The following is a 17,968-nucleotide window of genomic DNA, read 5'->3' on the forward strand; positions in this document are numbered from 1 at the left end:
TACGGGTGGCTCTGGGATGTTCCTGGGGGTGCAGTGGGGGATATGAGGGGCTACAGTGGGATATGGGGGTGCATTGGAGGATATGGAGCCTATAGGGGACTGGATTCGAAAATGGAGATGCGCACCGGCGATGTGGGAAGTGTGGAGAGAGCTGGGGGTGTGCTGAGAGATACGGGGAGACACGGGCAGGGGAATGTGGGGGGGTCACAAGGGTGTACAGGGGATATGGGGTTATGGGAAGGTATGGCAGATGGCTGGGGGAAACGGGGAGGCATTGGGGATATGGTGGCACACTGCAGCTTAGGCATACATGGGGGATATAGTGGTGCATTGAGAGGTTTGGGGAGATGAAGGATATAGGGCTGCGCTGGAGATAAGTAGGAATTAGAGTATGAGGGTGCACTGGGAGTTGTGGGGGTGCACTGTGCCATAGAGGTATGTGGGGGTGGATGAACAGGAGGTGGGTTTGCAGGAGGATGGGGTACACTGAGGGGATACACAGGGGGTGCTGATGAGGGGCCAGATCTGCTGGCACTCCCAGCCCAGGGCACCCTCAGACCTCACTCCTACCTCACCTGTGGCTTTGCTCCCCACTTCCATCTTCCTTTGGGGGCTGCCCCTGCTCGCCCCGGTCCTGTGAGGAGAAGTCCCTACACGTGTCCCCACCTGTCCCCTTTGGGTGCCCAGCACCCACTTCCCATAGTGATGAGCTGGCAGTTTTAAGGGTGCCACCCTGACCTGGCGCACTCCAGCCTACTTTCAGGGCCAGAACCGCAGGCTGTTTTGGGACCAGAAATGGGCGTTTTGGACAAAAGGAGCCAGCAGAGGCGGCGGGTGGTGCAGCAGTTCCTTCCCGGCCGTTACAAAGGCAAAACAACCCGAAAGCGTGTCTGTGTCCGTGCCCATGTCCGTGCCCATACCCCATGCCGGCTCAGCCCCCGGCACCCAACACGTGGGGCACCCCGAGGTGCTGGCTGGGCCCTGCAGTTGGGGCAGTTTGGTGGCACCTGGGCGATGGCTTTAGGTCTGGAAGAAGCGGCGTTGCATCTCGAGGTGACGTCCCCCTGCCTTCGCTCTGTGTCCCCGCTGTCCCCGTGCCACCTGCGAGCCGCAGCGGGGCACAGGGCCGGACCCCCAGCCCCATGGGGACAGTGGGACCCATCCCAGACAGATGAATCACCTCTGGACATAGAGTGGCCACAGTGGTGGTGGGCCCACATCCCTCCATGTTCCCCAGGCAGTAAAGGGATGACAGCCCCTAGCATCAAGGGGATGTTGCCCCACTGTCCCCAGTGGAAATGGGGCACAGTGATGTTTGAGGGGGGGAGGGAGACCACGGCCCAACTAGGAGAGCTGTGTAGAGGGGCTGAGTGGCAGCAGGGTGGCGGGTGCCACTTGTCACTGTCCCCCCTGCTGTGCCACGAGATTGAAGCAAGCGAGCATGCGAGGGTGGAGGAAAGCATCCTATGGATGGGCGAGGGGGGACGCACAGCACGGGGGGGTTGGCTTGTTTCTCCCATCCGGGGGTGCCCATGGCTCTGTGCAGGGGGTCCCAGGCTCCCATCCGTGCAGCACCCATGGGTGCCAAAAAGCAGGGATCTCCTCTTGCCGTGCCCGGGCCCCTCGGTGGCAAGTGTGGGGGGTGCTGGCATCCAGGTCGTCGAGGTGGGGGCTTTACATGTGGGTCAGTTGAATGGGCAGCGTCTTTTGCACCCCCCCTAATCCTGCTGACGGGAAGAAATGGGTTGGGTGCCGTCGCAGCTGGGTTTAGGGGGGCTGGTCCCCATCAGGTGGACGCTACTCGATGACCATGCAGCAGGGCAGGTGCTGGGAGAAGTACTTGAAAAGCTCTGGAGTGGCTCCGGGGCAGTTGGTGAGCTCCAGCTCCTCCAGCTCCTGCAGCTGTACCAGCCCCGAGAGGCCCGTGGTGGTCAACAAGGGGCAGCCTGCAGGTGGACAATGTCACTGTCACCATGGTGTTTCCATCCTTGTCCCCATCCCCTTCCCTGTACCCCCATGTGGGTGCCACAGGACTTGAGATTCCCTGGGCTGCGGGAACCCTGCCCTGATGGGGGTCCTCATTTCTGTTCCCAAGGACTGTCCTTGTCCCCATTCCCAGACACCCCCAACCCCACGTCACCTCATGCACAGGTCTCACCAGCAAGAGACAGGAGGCGTAGGCTGCCCATGCCCAGGAGGTGCTTCAGGCCGAAATCCTGCACCTATAAAAGAAACAGGAGTTGGACCAGGATGAAGACAGGCAGAGGTGCCAAAAATGGGGTACAGCACACATGGATCCTGAGGCTGAGCGGAGCAGGGTGGTGGGATTGAGTGATGGAGAAAGGTGGTGGAGCAATATGTTGGGTTAGAGTAACAGAGTAGAGGAATGCAATAGGGTGATGGGCTGGTCCCCATCAGGTGGGTGCTACTTGATGACCATGCAGCAGGGCAGTGATCGATGGCACATGATTTAGCAGAGGGTTGTTAGTTAGTTAGGGTAGTATGGTTAGGTCATGGTTGGACTTGATGATCTTTACGGTCTTTTCCAACCTGAGTGATTCTATGATTCTATGATTCTATGTGGAGGTGGTACATGGTGGTGGGACATGATGGTGGGACATGACGGTGGGGCAGGATGATGGAATAGGGGATGGAACAGAATGATGGAGCTGAGCCCTGCTGAGCCTACAGATGTCCTGCATCTCTCCCCATATTCTCTGCCCCACATCACCTGTCTTCGCAGGGCTCTGCTGCAGACCTATGGCAGCACCCTGATTTCCCCTCCCATCTCAGCCCAATGCCACCGGCAGTGTGGACACATCCATGGGCTCCCGGTGTGGGCAGCCCAGCCCTAGTTCTCCCCTACCTGGCAGCACCAGCGCAGGTAAAGGCTCCGCAGGGATGACATGGTGGACAGGTAGCTGAGACCAGTGTCAGTGATCCGCACACACCTGTGGAGACATAGGACAAGCAGACGAATTGTCCCCAGCCCATGGCCACCCTGCTGTACCCACCACCCTTGGCATGATCCCCTACCTGTCGAGCACTAGCTCCTCCAGCTTGTGCAGGTCACAGGCGATGTACTCCAGGGCCATGTCGGTGATGCGAGGGCACCAGGACAGATCAAGGCTGCGTAGCTTGCGCAGGTTCTCAGCCACCAGCTCCACGCCATCATCTGTCACCTTGGAGCAGCCCGAGAGGCTGAGAACACTCAGGTTGGGCAAGCTGTGCACCATGTTGACCACGCCATGGTTGGTGATCTCCCAGCAGGAATTGAGGCGCAGGGTATGGGTGGTGTAACCCTGCTTGGCGGTGAAATAGGCGAGAGCCGTGTCCGTCACATGGTAGGCTTGCAGGTTGAGCTCGGCAAGGTTGGGGAGGAGCTGTGAGATGGCTGCGATGGCATCATCAGCCACGTTGATGCAGTCGCTGACGCTCAGTGCCGTGATGCGGGCGTTGAGGCTCGACCACAGCCCGGCCTCCGTGAAGTCGTTGCAGCCTGACAGCTCCAGCCGCACCACACCCTGCATCTGCTCCAGCATCACCTGGCCAGGGGCAGCACAGAATCAGAGAACCACAGAATCACAGAATCCTAGAATCACTGAATATCCTGAGTTGGAAGGGACCCACAAAGATCACCGAGTCCAACTGCTGACTCCACGCAGGGCCACCCAAACCCTATGTTTGAGAGCACTATCCCAACACTTCTTGAACTCTGGCAGCTCAGTGCCATGACCATTGCCTTGGGGAGCATGTTCCATGCGCAGAACCCCCTGGTGAAGAACATTTTCCTAAGTCCCACCATGACCCTCCCCTGACTCAGCTCCATGCCATTCCCTCATTGCTCATCACGTATCATCCCATCACTCTTTGCTTCTTTCCACTGCCCAGCCAACAGCCTCACACAGCTGCTCCTTTCTGGAAAGGATAGGTAAAGGCTGTAGGTGCTCCCATGGGTAATGGGGATGAATATCCTTCCCCAAAAGCTTGGGAGAGCAGCCTTGCTCCCTCCTGGATCCCAGGCCACAGGCAGAGGGACAAGTAGGGTGCTGATGCTGCCTGCCTGCTGATGACTGGGCCACCCCTTTGGCAGGGAAGGAGAAAGCTCTTGCTGATGCAGACTGCAGCATGCTTGTTTCCAGGTGCTGTTGTGCTTGTGGATTGACACATCTGGACATGTTGTGACAAAGCGTGGCAGCATTGCCACGTGACAGGGAATCGAGCATTGTCCCCCAAACCTTGCCTTCACCTTGGGTGCAAACAAACTATGGAGACAGCACTAGGAGCACCCATGGGGACATCTCTTCAGGGCAATCCATGGTGCCACCTTTCTGGCATCTAACCCAACCCCAGTCCCTGGCCATCTCACTGGTGCCGAGGCCACCTACCTCCAGCCCTGCATCCGTGATGGTTGACCTTTTAAGGCTCATAGATTTGACCCCCTTCTTGGACAAGGGGTAGTTGTCAATGAACTCACAAATGTCCAGGTCGGAGACACCCACGAGGCAGAAACCGTCAAAACCCCGCACAGCAAAGCCCTGCAGACTGACAAACTCCTTCTCGCCACCAGGCAGGACATTGTAGAGCTCTTTGGTGTGCAGGACAGGTGTCAGACCCACCCAAAACTTGGGTTGGTAGAGCACTCGCCGCCACGCCTTGCACACCTGAGCCAACACACACTTCTCGCAAGCCGAAAAGTACCAGAAGAGGCGGTTGAGGATCTTCTCATCCACCACCAGCTGCCTCTCTGAGGGTGAACCAGGCAGCCGTTCTGGAGAGGGATGCTCAGAGCCTGGAATGGCCTCGCTCGAGTTCAGTGCCACCAAGGAGGTGCCGGGAGGGGACGAGACGCCAGCCAGAGCGGCCAGGGACAGCGGCGAGGCCAGGCTGGGGATGGGCAGGTCGCTGCGGGGGGCTAAGGCTGGGCTGAGGATGGCAGGCACGGAGGAAGGCTGGCACAGGCGGTTTTTCACGGCAGGAGTGCCTTTGGTGATGCTGGCAGAGCCGAGGCCGTTGGGCTGTGTGGGGATCTTCACCAGTCCATTGCGAGGCAAACATGGGGGCTTGGTGTCACCGTTTCTCGGGTTCGACATCTTCCACGGGTCTCTCTGCAACACAGGGGTAGTAAGCAGATGTCAGCCAGCACTGGGCTCACTGGGATGCATGGCTTGGGTGACAGAGACCACATGTGCCATGCTGTCCAGTGAGCCCATGCTGATCGGGTGCCATAGCTTGCAGTGGCACCACATCAAAGCAAGCCAATAAATATTTCAGCTGCAGCCAGACAGGCTTTCAAACAGCCCTGCCACACCCCACCATGCATTATTAATCACATTTCCCTCTATAAATACAGAGGTGAATAATTGATGGGGGCTTGCCCCCCCCCCACCAGCCAGTGACTGGCACAGTGCCCTACCAGTGTCATATCCATTCTGCCAACACCCTGTGCCCCAGCACACAGTGCTCACCCGAACCAAGCACTGCAAAGGACTAGGTTCCCATCTCCTTTAGAGCCCAGCTTGAGATGGAGCCATAGGAGCCTGGGCTTCCAGAACATCCAGGGACATGGGAGGAGCTGGAGCCTGCAGAAATGGAGCCCATGGGGATGAGGCAGAGCTGTCACTCCCAGGTCCTGAGGGATGGGGACTGCTCAGTGACAGCTATGCCTGAGTGGCACATTAGTTTGTGCTTGCTAATGGGACCTGAGGACACAGTCACCAGCTCCCCCTTAGAACCAGAATAAAAGCTGAGAGTAAACTGAGAAAATACTTTGGATGGCTGAGATATGGAGGAGGGGGGCCTGGCAGAAAGGGGACAGGATGTAGTTGTGGACATGTCCCTGCTTTCTGCCCCCAGGAAGATGACAGAGGACACCAAGAGAGTAGCATGCTGGCTGGTGAGCCACGTGTTGTTGGTGGCTCAGGTACACAGGTTTTGGGGCTGTCTCACCCTGGAGACAGTGCTGGGCTGGAGATCTCCCTGCTGCTACCCCCAGTCCATTGCTTCAACCCTCCCATCATCCCCATGCCCTGCTGCATGGGGGAGCAGCCCCTTGAATTGAGAGACCAAGGACTCACCACCAGCTTTCTCTCAGACTTTACCCCACTCTTTAAGAGCTAGTTTTCTGCCCATTCACCCTGCAGATGGGAAGCAGCCAGTGGTGAAGCCTCTCACCTCTCCACAGCAGCCCAGCAGTGGCATTGGCACCACCAGAGTCCATCCTCCGGGAATGGATCTGGCCCTGAGCAGACAGCCTGGCGCCACTTCCCACTTGGATGCAGCCTCTGCTGCCTTCACTTATACTGGCCTACAGAGGGTTTGGGCCTCAGATGCTTGACTAAATTTGCTTGAAAGCAGGAGAAAAGGAGGGGAAAAAGGAAGAAACTTAAAACCGGCAGCTCTGAGGTTGGCAGCAATTAGGGAAGCAAACAGAACGTGCACCAGGGTGTCTAACACAGCGCTACAACACAAATCAAAACAGATAATTACTGCACAGCACAGAAAGGCTGTCACTCCGGCACAGAGCCCACAGAGTGAGCAATTCACCATGCTGGCTGCCTTTGGGGAGAGGTCAGGTGGTGGGAGAGGGGCAGCCCATGGTCTCCAGACATCAGAAGGCAAGCCAGGGGTGGGGGCTTCCACAGGGGACAGCCATGGGAGGACACAGATGCTGACAATCATCAGACTGCCATCATTCAGCCAGAGGGAGGTGTTGGCAGCAGTTACAACCAGCTGAGAGTGAGGCTCATCCTCAAGGCAGGGCTTGGTGGTTTTCACAGTTCTGCCTTGGGAAGATGAGCTAGCTCCCCCTGCCCCAGGCACTGAAGCTGCTTGTCTGGTTCACAGATATCCCAAACCATAAATGAGCTGGGAAGTCATTTCAAGTAGAAATACAACAGGGAGGGAGGCCTTCTGGGCAAAGGCAGGTTTCAGGCATGGATAGCAGGAAGCTGGGAAGGCAGGGATATGTCCATCTAGGCTTACTGTACATGGCTGCATCTCTCTGAGAGAATGGACAACCAAGGATTCTATCAGCCTGAAAGCATCAGGACCTTGCCTGGAGAAGAGAGCATCTTGGAGATGGTGGCAGGGAGAACAGGCTGGGGATGCTTGTTGGCTTAATAATCACTTCTCCGTTGCCTCTGGATTTGTCCCTCACTGCTACTGAAAAACCCCCAGCAGCAGCCCTACAGGGGAGGCCACATTGCTCCATTGTACAAAGTGCAAGTACAGAGTGCAAGTCCATCCTTCAGAGCTTCTGTGCACTGAGACACATGGAGCACACCATGCCCTTCCCGAAGTCCTTCCTTTAATGCACTGGGACAGCCTTGGGAAACTCAGTACAGAGTCCTGCACTCTCAAGCCCCACTTTTGACACCTTTGTCCCTTCTGATGTACCCGCAGTTCTGAAGATATCTGCACATATTTGGTTTTTACTCTTACTCCAAAGCAGAGAAAGGGCAGAGATTTGACCCTTCATCTTCTCTCAGAAGGTGTGTTAAATGCTTGGTATAGCCATTCTTACTTTGGGACTTCACAAGAAGGACTCAGCTTCAGAGACCCTCGTGCAAGCCCCTTCTGCTCTCACAGGCCTTAGGGAGGGAGGCGTCTGCCAGCTGTACTAAATCTCAATCCACAGTGGAAGGAAACCTGACAAAAGCAAAGGGCAAGGTCTTTTAGTCTCCCAAATTCATTCCGGGGTGCACATTTCACAGGAAATGTTATTGCAGAGAAATCACTCCATTCATGAGGGCTTTCTCATCCACAATGAGTGATGATGCAGTTGTGGGGGGGTGGAATTGACGCAGGAACAGAGAAGAAAGAAGGGGGTCTAAGAGTGTGTCACTACAAACATTACGCAGATGATGAAGCTGAGAAGGATAAGACAAAAGTACCCAGGAAGAGAGCACTTGTCCAAACCACTGGAGAATTTACTGTCTCCACGTAGTAGCGATGAGGGATGAGAACCTCAAGACACAGGTGGGGTGGACAGTTACCTGCTAGTGCCACCCTTGTGTACGTATGGGCTCACTTAGAGAGCCCAGGCTGTGGCAGAGATACACTTGGTCAGACTGCGGTCCAGCTGCATCCAGATTTGATGGCCATTGTGAGCTCTGGGCCATCGGGGCAGCTCAGGGGACACCGGAGACTCGGGGTTGGCAGGGCTCGGTGGTCCACGGAGATCGACGGGGTCGAGGCCCAAGTCCCAAGTTCAGCACTGCGGACAGAGGTCCTAGCAGCGGTCAGCACCGCGTACAGCCACACAGCTCGCCTCTCCGTTCAGCACCACGGACAGCGACACCGCCCCCCCGTTCAGCACCGCGGAGAGCGGCCTGCCCCGCCGGCCTCGGGGCAGCAGCACCCTGCAGAAACACTCCTCAGAACGGCCCGAGAGATCCCTACTGCCTTTGCTATCCCTGACTATCCCCCCTGCTTCCCCCATTTGCAATCCCCCCCGCTTCCTCACCACTCCCTGTGAAGCCCCTCCTGCTGCCCCACCAGGTCCCTACGAAGGGCTCCTGCTGCCCTGCTAGCCTCCCGTGCAGCTCTTTTATTGCACTGCCAGAATCCAAGGCTGATGCAAAATTATTTTTGTAGAGCTACTGCTTCGATGGCAGAGAGCTGCTCGGCAGCAAGCAGCCATCGCTCACGGCTTCCTGCACACACACACACACACACACACACACACACACAAACAGATATGCTTGGACACACACACACATCAGAGCCCTAGGGGCTGGTGGATGCACCTTGCATGAGCCTCGGTACTGAGACACAAATATACATGCACATATACACACACAAAAAGAGATAAGCGCATGCACACACACACTCACGCAGGGTTGCATCAGCTGAATTCATTAGCCCATCTATTTTTACTAATGCAGCAAATCAAGTTGCTCTACAGGCAGAGAAAACACACCCGAGATACAGTGCTGTGGCAGAACACACAGCCAAAGCTTTTGTCCAGTGGTATCAAGGGTAACAGCTGCCCAGAACCACCAACTGTGTGCAACAACCCGAACCATGCTGGCTCTTGCTTTGGGGGCAGAACCTGTGGACCAAAGCACATGGCAATAATAAAGATATCCCTCTGTAAAGATTGCCTTCCCCAGCAGTGCTCAGCCGTGTACAAGTTGTCTCTTTCTCTGACTGCATCAGGTCAGCCCACTGTCCGTGCAGTGTGTAGTCAGGGGGGTATATGTATGGCTGTCCTCTCAGTGTGCTTGGATCACCTTGGCAATGCAGAGGAGGCACTGAATCCCCCAAAGAGCCCCTTGTTCCCCTAGAGATGGAGGGGCAGCTGGTGTGTTTAGGTGCAGAGAGGCTGCCTGTACATCCACGTGTGTGTGTGCACATGTGGATCAGAGCTCTGGAGCTCAGGACTCACACATCAGCTGTGAGAGAGGCTCAGAGCACAGCTCCAAACTCAGCACTGTGTATTGCAGGACGAACCCTGCAGCATGAACCAGAAATTCATGGTGAGGAAAAGACCATGTTCTGCTCTCTGTTGCTTGGCTCAGAGACCTGCTTGTGCCATGGGAGCTGGGAAACTCCTTCCTAGGATTATCCTGAGAGGTCCTTGAGAGACTGGAGAGATTAGTGCAGCTCTCCTGTTCCTCTCCCAATGATGCAAATGAGCTCATCCCACCTTGCAGTAGATAAAGGGGCTCTGGGGGCCCTAGGAAAACACTCAAAGGCCAAAGTTCCCTGCAGCAGACAGTAGGGTCCCCTCTGGCTGCTACACACTTTTCCCATGTTCTTCCCAGGGTTTATCACTTTGGCGTGATCCCAGCCCATGTGGGAGGTGATGCTGGCCCCACTCTATGCCACCCCATTCTCAGCCTGGCAAGGAGCTGAAAGGCAAGGAGCAGCACTGGTTCTGGCCGTAACTGTTCCACACAATGATTTTCCCCAGGAGTGGGGATTTGTCTGGTTAATTTGGAGAGCTGAGCATGGCCTGGAGTATGTAACTTTATGGTGTGCCACTGCTGAGGCCCAAATCTCCCAAAGATGTTAAGCATTGACTTCCAGGAACAGGCAGCTGCATGTTCCACAAGGAGCCTCAGCAGGAGGAGGAATCCACATCCAGTGATGGTTGTCAACAAACCTCTATGCATGTGTGGACAGAGTTGGGTGGAAACTGTGGCTGACCTGGGCTCACCTCCTCCAGCCTCCTTCAGAAGTACCAGGCCTCACTGCTGAAGGGAGGATGCTCATGCTTCCATGTGCCTCAGCTAAGTTTCTCCCTGCTCCCTGTTAACCAAAGTGTTGTGTTGGGAGTGCAGTTCCTGTTGCGTAACAGCCAGAGTGTGCTTGTGCTCATTTGGTGGAGCTGGGCATGCTGTAGCCCTGCTTCTTACCCCTTTTTGTCTCAGGGACAGAGTGCCCAGACATAAAGGAAAAGCCCTGAGTGCTGATTAAAGGTCTCAGCGAGGAGAGATGGGACAACCCATGGCTGTTCCTATAACATCAGTGTGCTTCCTTGCTGGGACAAGTGCCTCTTCCAGGGCCTTCAGACGTCTTCACCATTCCAGATGTAGCAATGGCTACACAAACAGCGAAGCCTTTTTGCCAGGCCAGTGTGACAGCCTGAAGCTCTCTGCATCATGGAGCAAATCTGAGGCCCTGAGCAGGTCCTGGACACAGGTGCCCGTGATGGAAGGGACAATCCAGCACCAATATCAGCCTCTTCCCAGGCCACCAGCCCAGCCTGAGCCCTGCCCCAGACACACTACCTGAGAGAACACAGAGTGAGACAGAATAGGGCTGAGGGAACTGGTGGGACATCAGGGCAGGGAGGCAGTGCTGAGCCACAGGACTGCTGCTGCAGAGTGCTGGAGTTGCTCAGTGCTGACATAAGCTCAGAAAGTTGTTAGATTCTGGCCTCTGACCAAGATCATGGTCCTGTTGCAAGGAGGCAATGCAACCCTGGTGCTCCATGTTCTCTCATCCACCTGCCTCAATTTTCCCACCAACCATCAGTGTTGATGCTGTGTGATGGGGACTACTGGTGCTCCATAGGCCTGAACCCAGCTCATGGGGCAGCCCCACAACCACCTGCTTGTCCAGGAGCTGGACAAAGCTCCAGCAGAGAGAAACCCCAAGGAACATTTTCTGCTTTCCTGCCCCTTCCCTGAATGCTCTGCCATCCCCAGAGCACCTGAAAAATGTGTGCAGTCCCAAGATGGGTGGGTAGGGACTTGGAATGGGGTAAGAAGCTGCCAAAGGATCTGCGCTTGCCTGCACATTCCATTCTGCTCCCAGCACAGTATGAGCACAGCTACTAGCCCCAAAAGCAATGAGTTCCCAAGAGCCCTGGCCTCCCTTCTGTCATGCCATGTTCCCATGGGGTGTGCAACATGGAGATGGTCCCTCTGGAAGGAACAGAGGACCCTATCATCCCACTTGCCTTCCCGCATGCCATCCCCAGCCCCAGCTTGAACAAGGACCCCAGCACCCCCAGAAGTGGGATTTGGGGAGCCAGGAGGTTCCCAGTACTGGGGAAGCTCAGCCACCACATCCCCATTGCAATAGAGAGGAAAACAGGCCTGGAGGATGGAGCAGGGATCGATGTGGGGGAAGCCAGCTCGGGGAAAAATAGATATCTATCTCATTAAAAATGGATGCTGAAGCGAGTCCTCCCCACTCCAAAGCCACCTCCCTCCCTCTTCCTGGTAGCTGGAGTGAAATCAGCACTGAGCTTCCAGAGGAGGGGAAATGCCAGCACTGTGCATCTCTTGCTCTGCACTCACAGGGTGCCCCAAAGCCTCCTGCCCCAGCCCCTGGCCCAGTACTCCTGTCAGAGCTCCCCTACCACAGAAGCACTCCAGTCTCTGCCATCAGGGCACTACCACATCCTGCCAGTCCACCAGGTAAGGCCCTGGGGTACAGTGGAACCAAATGAACCCCAATAGTAATCTCAGGACCCCCCACATTGCTGAGGCCATGGGGGCTCTGCCTAGATCTGGTTACAGTTCACCATCATTGTGCCTTAGTTCTCCCATCATCTGGCTCAGCTCCTGCCCCAGCACAAGCAGCCTCACTCCCTCTGTGGGGTTCCCATAGCCACTGTGAGGTGCCCCATGCAGAGCTGGGATCCTGCTTTAGGGATCACCCCTGTGTGCCTCATCCCTGAGGTCTAGACCTGTCTCTCGGTGTCCCATTGGCCTCCAGGAGTGATGGTGATGGCAATGTGTTGTTCCCAGACTCCATGGCTTGTGTCACCTCAGAACAGAGGAAAATCCCACTGTGTTGCTGGGATGTTGTTGAGGCACTGGAGTGCCAGGTTGCTGAGATGTCAGAAGAGTGTTGGGGAGTCAAGGTGACAGAGTGATGAGGTTCTGGGGAGCAGGATCCCAAGTGCGGGGTGACAAGGTGCTGGGTTTAGGGTGATAGGGTACCAGGATGCTGGTGTACTGTTATTTCAGGCTATTCGGGTGCTGAGATGCCAAGATGTTGGGCTGCCACACTGCTTGGATACCAGAGTGTGAAAGGGGGATGGAGTGTAGGGATTTTAGGGTACCAGCCTTTTGGGATCTCACTGTGCTGGGGTGAATTGTGTTGGGATGACAGGATGACAGAGTGACAGTGTTATGAGGTTTTAAGGTGCTAGGAGTCTTGTACTGTTGGTGTGTTTGGATGGTGGGGTATCGGGATGATGGGATGCTGCAGGATCAGGGGACTGGAGTCCCATGGTTTAATGATGCTCATGTGTAGGGGTGCCAGGATGATGAGGTACAAGGCTGCTGGGGCACAGGGGTAATGGGGTGCTGGGATTTTAGATTGCCAAGCTGCTGGGATCCCACAGTGTTGAAGTGCCAGGGTCCTGGGTTGTTGGGATGTCAGAGTGACGGGATGCTGGAATTATGGGGTGTTGGGAATTTAAGGTGTCAGGGTAACAGGGTAATGGAATCCCATGGTGCTAGCATGCAGGGGTCCAAGGCTAATAGGTTTTAGGGTGCCAGGGGATACAGCTCCAGAGGTGCCAGTCTCTTTTACCCTACAGAACCATGGAAGAGGGTGAACAGCCTGAGGGGGTGCTTCAGGAACTTGGGGGGCAGGGGGAGGGGTATCAGAAGGCAGGCAACAAGGCAACAACCCCCCACCCTACCTCCCTCTCCATGCTGGTAACCGCACTCATCCCAAAGCCTCCCTACAGGACAGCCGGTGCCAGCCCACTCCCTGCCTTCTGGGCCCCCGTTTGGGGGGGGTTGGGGAGGAGAAAGGAGGCGAGTGGAACGGAGAGGGGCCCCTCCGTTATCTTCTCCCTCTCCTTCCCCCCGGCCGGGAGCACGGGGCTCACTCCGCCGCCGTTATATAACGGTGCTGCGGGATGCTGCACCGGGGGCTGCGGCCCCAGCCCCCTCCCCGCCCGCCGGGGCCGTACGGCGATGTGCGGGCTTTGTGTCGCAATGGTTTCCCGAGAGCAAATCACCATCATCATCATCAACAACAACAACAATAATAATAATAATAATAAAAGAGAAAAACAAAACAACCCCCGCAAACAATAAATAAGCGATCCCTTACCTCCAGCTCTCCCAGCTCATGCCATGCCGTGCGCGGACAGCCGCTCCTTTCCTGCGCGAGGAAACCTCGAGGAGGAGGAGAAGGAAGAGAGAAGAGGAGGAAGATGGGTGCTCGGTGTCGCTCGGCCTCAAGCCGACAAAAAGAAAAAAACAAAAAAAAAAAAAACAAAAAAAAAAACAGCGGTGGGGAGGGGAGAGGGCCGGATCCGGCTCGGTGCAGGGCAGCTGCGAGAGGCTCGCACACGCACACGCGCGCACACGCGCGCACACGCAGACTCCCGCGTCCGTACAGCCGCCCGTTAAAGAGACACCGCCGCCGAGAGCGACAACGCAGCGCCGAGGTCCCCGCACCGATCCCGGTCCACGCGGCACCGAACGGCAGAGACCAGGTGAAGGGGGAAGGAGCCGGGGAGCTGAGAGCCCCCGTACCGCGGGGAGGGACGGGAGGGTGGGAGGCACCGGAGGGAGGGGTGGGGGTGGGAGGAGGGAGGGAGGGATGCGGGGACCGATGAAGGGGTGGAGGAAGAGATGGATGGATGGATAGATGGAGGGATGGATGGGTACAGATTTAGGGATGGAGGGGTCGACGGATGGTGGACAGATGGAGGGATGAATGGGTGGAGGAATGAAGGGAGGAAAGGGTGGAGGGATGGATGGAGAGAGGGATAAATAGGTGGAGGAATAGATGGAGGGACATGTGGATGGTTGGAGGGATGGATGGAGGGATGGAGGAAAAGATGAAGGGATGGAAGGATAGATACAGGGATGGAGGGTTGGATGCAGGGACGGATGCATGGACAGATAGGTGGTCAGGTGTAGGGAGGTGTAGATGCAGGGAGAATCATAGAATCATAGACTTGTGGAATGGCTTGGGTTGGAAGAGACCTCAAAGATCATCTGGTTCCAGAAGGATGGAGGAATGGAAGATGGAGAGATGGATGCAGGAACAGATGAATGGAGAGAAGGATGAATGGAGGGAGGGATGGAGGGATAGAAGGCTAGATGGACAAAAGAATGGATGGACTTAGGGGTGTTTGCTCTGTCTCTCTCCCCACCAGGACACTGGCAAAAGGCAATCCCAGTGCTGAACCCTCTTGGCTGGTAGCCTTGGCCCCACTGGCAGCCTCCAACACAGTGGGGACAACCAGAACCCTGGTAAGCTGCAGGAGCCTGCATTGAGGGAAGAGCAGATGCCTTCACTGCCCCACTTATTCCTGTCTTGCCCAGCTCTGCACCCACTCAGCAACTCCAGCGTGGGGCTCAGCTCCCCAAACTGGAAGGAATGGGCTTAGGCATAGTGCTTAACCCCTTCCCATTACACAGCACTGTAGTGGGGTAAGCTGGGCTGGCTGCCACCCGGCCAGGCCCTGGGGACGCTGATGTAACTGCCAGGATCTGGCTGCCTCCATTATTTATAAGGCAGGTCGGGTTTCGTGCTGGCAATGGGATAGTGTTTGGAGGGAGGATGTACACACACACATACACACACACACACACACACACAATCCCATCCCACAGCTGGAAGTGTTGTGTCCCCACAGTGTGCAGCTGCCTCTGTCCCATGTGTAAAGGGAGGACAGCAGCCACGGAGGTGATGGTGTGGGGAGCTGCTGGGGCTGGGGGCTCTGGCCTTCATATGTGCCTCTCGTGCAGGGACAGAGCAGCCTCTGCCACCCCCATCCTGCCCAGCAGGTGACAGCTGCAGAAAAAGGGGCTGGAGGGATCAGTGAGCAGGCACATGTTGGTTTGTGGCCTTTTCCACACATCTGTCCCTCCCTCAGTGACCCCAGTGAGAGCCTGGGGGTCCTTCCCCCTGCGACGCCTTGTCCCCACAGGGATGTCCCCACGGGAACAGCCACCCAACAGCAGCCCCTGTGTGGGCAGTGGGTGAGAGTCCACTCAGCTCCCACCCCTGCTGTCCACACGGGGCTCTTGGAGGCCTCTGGGTTTGGTTGCCATGCTATGGGCCGAGCATCCTTGGGCCAGCCGGACCGCGGGTACCAAAGCTGGACCGCAGTGCGCAGGGTGCCGTCGCCGCGGCAACGGCGGTCGCCTAGCGATGGCTGTCTCCCGGTAACCCGTCGCCTAGCGATGGGGGATTTTTCACAGCTCTGGATGAAGAGATGAGGGTTATTTTTAGCCCGCCTGCAAATCAATAGGCAGCTCCATTCGCCGCCGGAGAGGATGCACGTGCCAGGGCAGCCTTGCCGAGTTCTGCTTTGGAGGCTGACGATGATGGGGGCAGCCTGGGGACACCGCCCTTGGCACAGCCCTACTGCCCCCAGTGGGGCTCAGAACACCCCTGTGGTCCCCCATCTGGAGTGCAATATCCTCCAGGTTTTGAAGCTGGGTGAGGGCAGAACCTAGAGATGGAGGCCCTCATCCTGCTGTGGGTACAATCACCTGGCCATGAGGACCCTCACCCACCCAGGGGGACACTTGTCCTGCCATGGGGACCCCCCTCTGGCCACAGAGACCTTCATCCTGCTGCTGAGAGCCTCACCCACTTCTGAAATCCTCATTCTGCCATGGGAACCTTCTCTCACTTGCGGACACCCAACACCAAAACGAGGTCCCTCACCTGGCCATGTGGACCCTCGCCCAGCTAATGGGGAATCTTGTCCTTACATGAGAACCCTCACTTAGCCATGGGATCCACCACTGTGCTGCAAAGACCTTCATTCCGGGATCCTGCCGCATCGTGGGGACCCTTAGCATGCAGTTTCCCTCCTGACATCCCTCAAGACACTGTGAGAGGACAAGGATACACATAGGGCTGGGGACCAGGACCCTCAGTATCTTGGGATCCAGCAAGGCTGGGAGGCAATGTGAGGCCTCTCGAGCTATTTTTTGGGGATGATGTGGGTGCCTGACGCAGCTGCAGTTCCCACGGGCTCTCTTGGCTCAGTAGGAGCAGCTCCCCACGCAGCCACAGCTTCAGGAAGGGATGGGGAGCCTCAGCCTCTGAGCAGCCCTTTAGGGTCAGGTCCCAGCCCCTTCCCCTCCGAGAAGCCCCTGCAGCTCCCCGCCCACCTCACAGCCCCTCTGCCTCCCCCCAGGAGGGTTTCTGCCCACCCTACTCCACCGTGCCGAATGCCGGTGTATGGGCAGAGCTGAGGCAGGATCAGGCCCAGACCCGCAGATCCCAAATCCCTGCTGGGGAGGGTCGGGGTTGGGGGGATGCAGAGCCGTGTCCGCAGTCACAAGAGGGCACTGCGAGCCCGCAGCATCCCGGCCCGGGGCTCCGAGAAGCTCGGGGACACCAAGCGACCCGGGAGCAGGGAGCCGGGCAGCCGACACCACGGGGGTGACAGTGGGAGGATGTCCCCAGCGTGGGGACATGTGGCCCCGCATGGTCATGATGGAGGTGGGTGCGAGGTGTGCCTGCAGCAGGTGAGTGGTTGGGGTGGAGGGGACTGCAGCACAGTGTCATGGGGGGCAGGGGGGGCACTGGAGGTGGATTGGGGTGATGGTTCATAGACACGGCCTGGGGACACTGCCAGGGGACGTTGGCCATGAGGCCAAAACATTTCAGTTGGTGGCACCTCTGGCTGCCTCCAGGGATGCTTCACCCCACTCGGGCTCACTGAGTGATGATGGCCTGGGGCTGTGCGTGCTGTGCTGCACAGGGCTTTGCATCTTCCCAGTTCAGCCCAGTTCAGCCCAATATGGACCCATTTCAACTCATTTCGGCCCAGTTCAGGCCCAGTTCAACTCATTCCAGTCCGATTCAGCCCACTTCAGGCCTGGCTCCAGGAGGTCGGTGGGCAGTGGTGCTGACCCTGCTGCCTTTGTCCATCTCCTACAGCATCCACCCTCTCCAGGCCTTAATTTTCCACGGATTCCATCAGATTGACTTCTTTCAGTGTCATTTCATGGCCGGAGGGCTCTGAATCCCTCTTCCCCCTCCTCGTGCCCGGCCCCCTCCTCTTCCCCTCCTTTCTCTTTCTTTCTGCCATCCAAATTTACAATCCCTCATTTCCATTCGGCTCCACCCTCTCTCCGGGGACTTTGTTCTCCGCCTGTATCATCGCATCGCAATTGTTCCGTGTTTATTTCAAACATTTTGGCGGGCTGTCACTCGATGGAAACTTAATTAATTGCAGGGTTTGTGAGCCCGGCACAATGGTGTCTGAAGGGAAAATAAAATAAAATGCCATAATTGGGAACAGCTCGCGGAAGAAGGGGAGATGGAGGAGATGCAGATGCGTGGCTGGCAGCCAGATGCTGATAGCGGCTGTCCAAATTGGGGGGAAATCCTTCCAGAGGGCGATTTGGGGATGGGATTGGGGGTCCCAGGGTGAGCCAGGCCCAGCTCCACATGCTGCGGCCCCTTCTCGAGAAAATCCCCTCCGTGGGGAGGCAATGGGGGATCCCCGGGTTGTGGGGGGGTGTGGGGATGGGATAACCCGTGCCACCCCCCTATGCCCTGGGGT

At 56.8% G+C, this 17,968-nt stretch overlaps 1 protein-coding gene across 1 annotated transcript; it reads right to left on the reverse strand.

Annotated features, from left to right (window-relative positions):
- Positions 1–861: 861 nt before the first annotated feature.
- FBXL16 (F-box and leucine rich repeat protein 16) lies at positions 862–13,976 on the reverse strand. The gene is made up of 6 exons (XM_010719333.2): positions 13,534–13,976; positions 4,389–5,108; positions 3,037–3,545; positions 2,867–2,951; positions 2,159–2,222; positions 862–1,946 (listed from the first exon to the last, which is right to left on the reverse strand). The coding sequence occupies exons 2-6, from the start codon at positions 5,091–5,093 to the stop codon at positions 1,798–1,800; spliced, it is 1,512 nt and encodes a 503-aa protein (XP_010717635.1). The 5' UTR covers positions 5,094–5,108; positions 13,534–13,976; the 3' UTR covers positions 862–1,797.
- Between the last annotated feature and the right edge of the window lie 3,992 nt (positions 13,977–17,968).

Source organism: Meleagris gallopavo, chromosome 16, assembly GCF_905368555.1.
Source record: "Meleagris gallopavo chromosome 16, MGAL_WU_HG_1.1, whole genome shotgun sequence".
Lineage (NCBI taxonomy): Eukaryota > Metazoa > Chordata > Aves > Galliformes > Phasianidae > Meleagris > Meleagris gallopavo.

What these genes read in the sequence shown, in the direction of transcription:
- FBXL16 (XM_010719333.2), bottom strand. Translation starts at nt 5,093, where the DNA reads ATGTCGAACCCGAGAAACGGTGACACCAAGCCCCCATGTTTGCCTCGC. An exon ending in GAGGAGCTAGTGCTCGACAG is followed by an intron (nt 2,952 to 3,036) that starts GTAGGGGATCAT and finishes ATGTCTCCACAG; the next exon opens with GTGTGTGCGGATCACTGACA. An exon ending in ACCTGCGCTGGTGCTGCCAG is followed by an intron (nt 2,223 to 2,866) that starts GTAGGGGAGAAC and finishes TTTCTTTTATAG; the next exon opens with GTGCAGGATTTCGGCCTGAA.